Genomic DNA, 9,637 nt, shown 5'->3' with positions numbered 1-9,637 from the left:
ATTATTATTATTATTATTATTATTATTAATTATTATTATTATTGTTATTATCGTTATTATTATTATGATTATGATTATTATTACATGATTGGCTCACCTTTCGCATTTACAACATATCCATGCATTCTATTTTTTTACCAAATTTTACTTCCATTTTTATCCATTCTTTTTCTTACAAAAAATAAAATCATAGACTCAATCTAATAAGTTACTACTTTTTATATATAATGCAATTTGAATAACCAAGCATGTAGCATTATGCTTACAGTATATGTAATTAAAAGTAGAGAGAAAATGTCCGAACATGAAAAATAGGAGCTTTAGCAGGTAATGAATGTCTAAAAATTGATGTAAATTCAAATGATTCTTCGTTTAAAGAATTTCTTCGTCTTATACTTTCTATAATACAACCATTTGTGTTAACATAAATTAAAGAGTTTAAGCAAATTTTTTTTATGATTGAACAATTTTTTACCTTATTTTTTGAGATTTCTCAAAGCGATATGTCAACTAAATGTATGACACAACCAGTCGTTATAGGTAGAATTCCCTTTTATTTTACTGTCATTCGAATTGTATTGTTGTTAAAATTCATTAATTTTGTGAGCAATTTCATTGTGGAAACTTTTTTTTAAACTTCAACGGTGAATAACTTTCTTGGATTTTAATTTTTGAATTTGAAATTATATAACTCATTGGATCCTTTTCCGTCAAATTGATTTGACTATCGATGGCACTTAGTAATTATGCAGGATTAAACTCTCTTCAAGCATTCCAATAAATTAAAAAACTTTCAACTGTATTAAAAGTGAAACTTTTTTGGTAACATCCAAACGAAAACTACTAATCGTCTCATTTTCATTTCTCAAGTGTTAAAAGTGGCAATTTTTCCGGATGAAATTCCAGTTGTCATCGGGGTTAATAAAATATACCGGATTTTGCAAGACCGCGGTAAATTTCCCGCCCAGTTTTAGCAATATATCTGTGTTAAATATTCCAGGCCTTTTTTCATTTTAATCAAAATATTGAAGGAATTGATTTTTGAATGAGCATCCTATCCAATCATTTAACATTTTGAGACATTTGTTTTTCCAATAATCCAAGCAAAAGATGTTTTCTCATTTTCTTTCTTCACATGTTAAAATCGATGCGATCTCTGGAATGAATATTCCAAATGTATTGATGTACGGGAAGACAAATCGAAGTTCAATGGCGTCCATTGTCTTCTTTAATACCGCTTCAAAAAAAATAAATAAATAAATAAATAGAAAAAATAATGCTCGAAAGGAAACATCTAACAATTCACTCTAGTAATTTAGTATGAAAGTAAGATTGTGCACTTTTTTAATAAATATTCATATCATATTATTTATGCAATGAAATTTCCGATTTTGAGCAAGCGCAAATCAACGAATAATTTCAAACTAACATCCTCAAATTCGATCAGAAATGCTGAACTGTGTATATACATATGTTGATGGAATTTACTAAATTTGTCATTACCTTAAAATTTTTTAACATTTTAAAAATTTTCAAAAGTTTTTTAGTTTCGGCAATATTTTAATTTCACAATTATTACGGCAAATTTCTTATAAAAATGGTTTTATTTCATGTTCCCTCATCCATATATGTTTTTCTTGGTGACATTTTTTTTTTAAATGACAAGAACATTAGTGGTAGAAATTATCAAAATTTCTGTATTAAATAATGATTAGCATAAAAGGGTAACTATAATGCAATAATTATTGTTTGCAGCATTACAATAACAAAGAGCATGCAAATACATATCGATATCATATCATAAATGAACTTTTTAAATTTATATGTCAAATTTTTTACTTCTGATTTTATACCAATTTCCTAAAATCTTATGAAAGAAGTCTGTGACTTAAAAAAAAAGACTTGCATTATTAGTCAGCTGAAAGTGTTAGCTATTATTAATAAGTATAAAACTTTTTTTTTCTTGTCTTTAAAGTCAATTCTTTTTTGACTTTACCTGTATGAAATTGGTAGGAAAAATTTTCAAAGACAACGAATTATAAGCGTTGAAATTTATTTAATCGTATTTTTCATACTTTTTCAAAGGAAGAAAATGGCTTTCCCTTTTTTCTGCAAATCAAATATCGACAGTTAAAGTTTTTCTAAACATATCAATTGGAGAAGATAATAGAAAAAAACAACTGTTCAGAAAAACTTTAATCGACATTTAAAAGTTTTTCTAAGGATATCAATTTCCTTAAATCTTATGAGAAGTTTTCAAAAATCTTATGAGCAATCTTCAAAACAAATTCATTCAGTCTCTTTTGTTACGAAAATTTTCACCTGAAAATGGAAATAATCTTTGCATCCTTTTTGACTTCTTTAAACATATTCCACTTAGTAAGTTGTATCCAATAAGAAAAATATGATTCAAGCGTATGTACTTGTTATTTTAGTTGAATTGAATTGAACCAAATCTTTGCATTTGGTCCCAAACAGCTCTATGAAATTATAGCTTTTTCACTGCAAAATTCAATTTATTCAATCGTTGTACCACATATGTCCAGCTTTTGCATTTCATATGCATAGTTGCCCGAAGATTGTATGCCAAAAATTCTAGCTGATTTTCTGGATTTAAAATTTTGTTGTTTATATAGAAAGAATATTTAAGATCTAAGTGAATTTTATGAGATAAATTTAGAAAAATTTAATAATCTGTTAAATTTGCAGATCTGAATAGTCGTCACATTTATTAAATATGATATGTAATTGTCAAATATAATAAATTATATATTGATTCATGATGACTTTTTATCCAATTTAATTCAAAAAACGTTTTTCTATTTCATTCATCATACTAGTTGAATCGCTCCTTCAAATAACAAATAAAAATGTGACTTCATCTTTTTCTCTATTTCCATTTATTGATGATAGCATTGATATCTTGATATCTTCGAATGTAAATTCTAATTGAAATTCACAAAACTGGAACTTGAACACTTGTTTCTTTTTTTTTTCATGTTTGCAACTATTCTTTTACCAAAATATAAGTGTATTTCGTATTTTCGATCTATTCTTATAGAATTGTCAACTATGTAGCATCATTTGTTATTCGATGAATTTCTTTCCTTAATTACTTTTTCCCCTGCATTTATTTCAAAAAAAAAGAACCCTCTTTGTTTTCTTCATATGAATGGAAAAAATTTTACTTTTTTAAATGAAATACTTGTCGATTTTATATTCCTAGCATTGCAAAAGTTTTTTTCTGCTTTATTTCTTTTTTTTTCGGAAATTTGTTTTTCCTTTATATTTTTCGACATTTGAAGTTATTAAATAACAAATAAATTTTCGAAGGAGCGAATTATAAACGTTAAAAATTTTATTGACCTTATTTTTCTTCATTTTTCAAATGAGAAAAATGACTTTTCCCTTTTTTTTCTCTTATAGATAAAATATTTCAAAATCATTCAATATCAATAATAATTCAGCTTATCAAAACTTTGCGCGAATTTTTGGATTATTTTTTGAAATTTGTAAATTATTTCGAAATTTTATCCACAAAGTTTTAAAATTGATTAAATTGAGACCGTTAAATAATTGTTTGACAAGAAAAGAAAAAGAAAGTCATTTGTGATGATTGCTTGACATTGCAATTTTCACATTGCCCATTATGAGAGAAATGTAATCATAAAGAGGTGGACAGATGACGGATTGCATGGGAAAGCTTTTGAAATTATGCTAAGGAGGCTTTTCTGTGAAAAATTTCTTTTTCTAATTGTTCGAAATTAGGAAACTTTTTGCTTGCTTTTTTGTTTGCCAAATAATTTTCATCAAATTTCTTAAGTGCCCATTGAACTTTGATATTTATCATTTTTTTCTATCGCATTTTCTAACCTTTCTATTATTATCATTTTTTTTTGAATAATTTCTATTTTTTAATTTAACCAATGCTTTCAATAATATTGAACTAACTAAGATCCATCATATTCTGAACAAGGTCAACCAAGGTCAAGTTGATTAGTTGCATCTAGTCGGCGATATGGTAACATGAAATGTTCACTTTCTGGATCGTTGTGTTTCAAATTCTACGGTTACTGCAATTTTTATTGTGGTATGTTAGCTGCAAAAAAAAAAGTGAATGGCTTTACGTAACGAGCAATAAAATAATATTAATTAGCAAAGCAATTTTTTTTCATTTTAGGTCAAGAAGCTGTTGGACGGAACACATCAGTTGCGCATCGACGGTCATCACGTCGGAAGCGCCGGCCCTGGCGCTGGTATTTCATCTTTAATATTTTGAAATTTATTTAAATTTTCAAAACAATTCAAGTATACCAAAATAAAAATACTGAAATTGATTTTAAACTTTGATTCAGAAATGATGATGCACATAAAAAACTTACTTTTGGAGGAAATCACTTGTAGTAGCAGTAAGTATTTTAGTGTATTCCAATTAGCTCGGATACAGCCATATATTCAATTTCAATAAGCTCTTTTTTTTTCGCGGTAATAGTGATTATTTACTTTTGTAATAGTTCTTTGCTGCAAAAGTCTGATAATGTGTGATGAGCAAACAATTATTGACTTTACATTAATTATATTCTTGTAGTTAACATCAATAATCCTGAAAAAGATGAGGAATTTTGTTTTATTTTTTTGTTTTTTTTCTTTTTATTTTTTGCTTAGTTATTTTTCATTTTGAAATTTTTTAAATAGTTTGCAATGGTTTTCCAAGGGTCAAATCTTTGTCGTTATCTAAATCAAAGGAAATTCGAGAGATTGACTTATTCAAGTGTTTTTTTTTTACTTTCGTTCCTGCTTGATTATAAAGTGCATATATTTTAAGATGAGAGAAGAGTCCTTTCGTTTTTAACATTTTAAAAATTAAAATTTTGATATGCGACGCATTTTCGATTGAAATAGACATGAAGAGCAGAACAGCTTTGAATGAGATTTCTAGAAAGTGATTAAATTCACAGAAAAAAGGCGTTAAAGAAAATAGTAAGTAATAAATATCAAATAAAAAGAACGTAAAACTATTAAAATATTATATTATTAAATAAGAAGAAAAAAGCATATCAAACTGTAAAATAATTTATCTATATGTGGAATAAGTATGTGTAATACTAGGCCACGGACATAAAAAAGAATTTGGTCCAGCGATGATATTGTATTATTTGGCATCCGCATTTCGGACTCTTTATCCACGACTTGATGATGATTTTGTTGATAAATTAAATTATTATTATACGACTACGATATGTAAGTTTGCTTAGTTATAGTGATGATATTTTTCAGTTCAGGTATAGTGGTGTAGAATAGAGAGGAAATTTGCATTTGTCTTGTCTGTCAAAACGGGATTATTGAGAATGAAAGAGATGACGATCCGTCCTTAGGATATGGTGATCTCCTGACAAATATTTACATAATCGTACAAGAATTTGATGTCTAATTCATCAAAAATTTAGTGGCATAGACTAGTTTGTTCACTTTCCACCCTTTAAATTGCTTCAAAAATTTCACTTTGAATAATCAATTATCATAATTTCCTCATCAGTTTATTTACTGCCTTCTTTATTTAAGCTGAAAATTAAAGTTCAAATATATTTTAATTCTTTCAACAAAATTTGAAGTACGTGTTATCCAAAATTTTAATTTCAGTAGCATCATTTGCGCTTCTTGTTTCCGCCAAACAGTATGTTGGTAAGTAAATTTGATTTCTTTTGATTCGTTTTTATGCATTGTTTTTTCTCTTTTTTTCAATCGCTTAAAATACCGGAAAATACTCCCCACAAATTCCAAATTCTTAATCAATGTTTTTTTTTAAGGTTTCCCAATACAGTGTTGGGTTCCGGCAACTTTTACGGACGCTATGGAACAATATACAGAAAATTATTGTTGGGTGCAAAACACATACTGGGTGCCTATGCAGGTAAGACTTACTTGCAAGGCTTAAATACTGATATTAAAATTGATTTGTAACTTATGCGATTCTTGCCAAGTAATTTCTTACTTGTTTACTTACCTTTATTGCCTTTATATTTATTTAAGTATTCTCATATTTGTTACATACGAACTGATGAAATTTCTGACTATCCTTTTCTATTCTATTGTAGGAAGATATCCCACGAGAAATTTATTCGCGGAGAAATCGCCAAATTGGTTATTATCAATGGGTACCATTTATTCTTGCTATAGAAGCATTGCTTTTCTATGTGCCTTGTATATTATGGAGAGGAATGTTATACTGGCACTCAGGTATTTCCAACATTATGCTCAAAAAATTAAATTAATTATTGTGATTTTTGAAAGTGATGTTGGAAGTATTCAGGAATCAATTTGCAAGGCCTTGTACAAATGGCATGCGATGCAAGACTGATGGATACGGATGTTAAAAGTCGCACAGTGTATACAATGGCACGACATATGGAGGATGAAGTGCAAGTAAAATAGCATTTCTTCTATTTTTAAAATAATAAGAAATGTATGACACCATTCATATTGAATATTTCGAAAATTGTCATCATTAATGTTGACAATTTTATTGAAACAAAACTCTGGTGACAAAAGATCGACTAGATGAACTATGTTCTAGCTAGCGCATTTGGAAAAACATGGACAACCACGAGCTTGCTTTCCGTTCGTACAAGCGAAAGGTCAATGCGGAAGACATTGCGGATGCTATGTTACTATGTTATACATTGGTATCAAGGTTAAGTTTTATTGAACTCAAAAACCTGACGAAGTTGTTGATTCATTCACATACTTTATGGATGGCAAATAAGTAGGATGAGGAACTTGATGGTTAGAAGTTTATAGTATACATTCATCAAAAAACAATAATTATCTGAGATTTTTATTGTCCTGAAATATTTGCTCCATCTTAATATCTGTCCTAACCACTGGAGCATAAAATATCGATAAAAGTATGCATATTAGGACAATATTATAAAAGACATGCATGAAAAGTTAGGACGAAATCTATAATTTCATGATTATGATAATTATAATGACAACAATAATGACACTGATGGTGAAGCATTTGATTGATCTAATAGATGATATGATTGGTGCCGCCATTGTAATTGATCTAATCGATGGCACGAATGATGAGGTTGTGATTGTGAATGTTTCATAATGTTGGCTGAAAAACTGGCTATTTTCAGATATTATATTCGGCTAACGTCCTATTGCAATTCTTCCTGTTAAATCATCTATTAGGTGCGGATGATCTTACATATGGTTTTTCATTACTGCGCGATTTGATGCATGAAGTTGAATGGGAGCAAACAGGAATGTTCCCACGAGTAACACTTTGTGATTTCGAGGTGTCTTGCTATCAATTTATTTGATTCTTCCCTTTTTTTTGAATTAATTTTTAGTTATAATGCTACTCAAGATTAAATCAAACAAATAATTCCAGTTGTGATATCAATAATTTTCATGTCTAGTTTAACAAATTTCCCAAAAAAATTATAAGCTTAAAACGAAACCAGATAAAAGAACAAAGATTGAAATTTAGGACATAAAACTTTTTATTTATTTTTTTCTTTAGGTACGAGTGCTCGGTAATATTCATCGGCATACAGTGCAATGCGTACTGATGATAAATATGTTCAATGAAAAAATTTTCCTTTTTTTATGGTTTTGGTTTTTAACCGTCGGTTTGATAACAGTTTTCAACAGCTGTTACTGGATACTTGCAATGTTCATCCCAAGTCAGGTAACTTTCTTTCTTGCAGCATTTATGAGTTTCATTTCTTAACATTTCGTTATTTTCTATCTATTCGTTAAATTTTCATCTTAATATTACCGTTTTGTTGTAGTTTTTTTTAGGATTGAAGATTGAAATGAACTGAGTAAATTAAATGAAGTCCAACGTAGTATTACAGTATAGAAGATTTATATATCAGCTCTCTAATGAAAGAAAGATTGCTAAGTATTTGAACAAATCCTTAAGTATGATCGATGTAGCGAAAATTTGAGAAGTTACAAATAGTGATTTGCCGATTGTCACAGCATTATAAAAGTTTGGTACTAATTCTAATTTGTCACCTGTATTACTAGTCCAGCTGTACTACTTCAGCCTTCTTTATAGCAAACAAATTATTCTAATAATCGATTTATTTCGTCCTTCAATTGTGCTACAACTCTTCCATTTTTATTTTTAAATTTCAAAATTTGAAATTTTTAAAATTTGAATGGAATCTTGCTTTAATTTCATACAGGGAATGTCTTTCATTCGTAAATATTTGCGGGTATTAAGCGATCATCCAACAAAGCCCGCAGCTGATGATATATCACTTCGGAAATTTACGAATCAATTTTTGCGTAAAGATGGTATATTCATGCTTCGAATGATCTCGACTCATGCCGGTGAACTGATGAGCAGTGAATTAGTTCTTGCTTTATGGCAAGTAAGGATATTATACAAATTAATAAGATGAAGCTATTCGTGAAAGACAAATTTCGAACAAGCCTGTTCCTTTGTGAAACGATTGGAAAATCACAACTTTTTGTTCAAAACAGTTTAAATTACCATTCCAAACCATACTAACCTTTCAAATACTTTAGGATTTCAATAATATCGATCGCTCCTCCGCTCAGTTTTGGGATGCTGAACATGGTGCTGGAACACTGAACGCCTAATTAATTAAAAGTTGATCTTAAAAATACTGAGGTTTGCTCATTTCATCATTGCTATAATCAAGAAAACTGTTCATGTTGGAAAAATTTAACTCAAATCCGGAAAAATAATCCATAAAATTAGTTATAAATTGCTGTTTTATGGCAAAAAAATAAGAAAGAATCATTTGACCAACTTTTTGTTTTTGAGTTATTTCAACAAAAAGTTTATTTTTTTCGTTAAGACAAATATTTTTGCTTTTGATGATAGAGAAGCAGTATTCCTAAAATGTCCAAGAAAATTGTCGCTTTTCAACTGCTTCCGTTGTTCTTAATGATTAATAAGGTCTCCGACGGGAATTCTCCACTTTTATTCTCTATAACCGGACTTTTTTTTTAATTTTAGAAAAACATGGTATTTTTTTTAAAACTTTTACCGAGCACGTCATCACTTCGTTGCCAACATTTTATTTTTCACATTAGTTATTTTTTTTCTTTCTGATCGATAATTGTCTTGCAATTCCGAATGTTTTTGAGAAATTTCATTGTTCAAATCAGGAAATCTTGAATAATTCATGCAAATAAAATCGAATTTTTCATTTGGTTCCAATCTATCGTTTTGCTCCATATTTGCTCTAAAATTTCATTTTATTTTAGCTGGCATTCTGGAGTCAATATTTACTTCGCTAAAATCAGTGGTACGATCAATTTTACATATTCTATAACACGAGAACGAATAATATTTTAAAAATTTTGCTACTGCAATAGTAATTATAAGATAATTAATGATAATAATAACAACCATAAAAATAATAATTAATAATGATAATTAATAATACTAATAATAATTAATGATAATAATGATAATAACAACAATAATAATAATAATAAATAATAATAATAATAATAATAATAATAATAATAATAATAATAATAATAATAATAATAATAATAATAATAATAATAATAATAATAATAATAATAATAATAATAATAATAATAACTAATAATAATAATAATAATAATAATTAAT

General features: G+C 28.0%; 1 protein-coding gene across 1 annotated transcript; it reads left to right on the top strand.

The window, feature by feature from the left end:
- Window positions 1–5,135: 5,135 nt before the first annotated feature.
- Window positions 5,136–9,300, top strand: LOAG_09817 (innexin unc-7). The gene is made up of 11 exons (XM_020448026.1): window positions 5,136–5,241; window positions 5,641–5,682; window positions 5,808–5,911; window positions 6,096–6,237; window positions 6,311–6,423; window positions 6,575–6,691; window positions 7,146–7,307; window positions 7,535–7,702; window positions 8,208–8,396; window positions 8,554–8,659; window positions 9,262–9,300. Exons 1-10 carry the CDS (start codon window positions 5,142–5,144, stop codon window positions 8,626–8,628), a joined length of 1,212 nt encoding a protein of 403 aa, XP_020301795.1. The 5' UTR covers window positions 5,136–5,141; the 3' UTR covers window positions 8,629–8,659; window positions 9,262–9,300.
- The last annotated feature ends 337 nt before the right edge of the window (window positions 9,301–9,637 follow it).

This window comes from Loa loa, assembly GCF_000183805.2.
Source record: "Loa loa unplaced genomic scaffold supercont3.332, whole genome shotgun sequence".
Taxonomy (NCBI): Eukaryota; Metazoa; Nematoda; class Chromadorea; order Rhabditida; family Onchocercidae; genus Loa; species Loa loa.
This window is presented reverse-complemented; position numbering and strand designations above follow the sequence as displayed.

What these genes read in the sequence shown, in the direction of transcription:
- LOAG_09817 (XM_020448026.1), top strand. Translation starts at nt 5,142, where the DNA reads ATGATATTGTATTATTTGGCATCCGCATTTCGGACTCTTTATCCACGA. An exon ending in AATGTTATACTGGCACTCAG is followed by an intron (nt 6,238 to 6,310) that starts GTATTTCCAACA and finishes GGAAGTATTCAG; the next exon opens with GAATCAATTTGCAAGGCCTT. An exon ending in CAATGTTCATCCCAAGTCAG is followed by an intron (nt 7,703 to 8,207) that starts GTAACTTTCTTT and finishes AATTTCATACAG; the next exon opens with GGAATGTCTTTCATTCGTAA.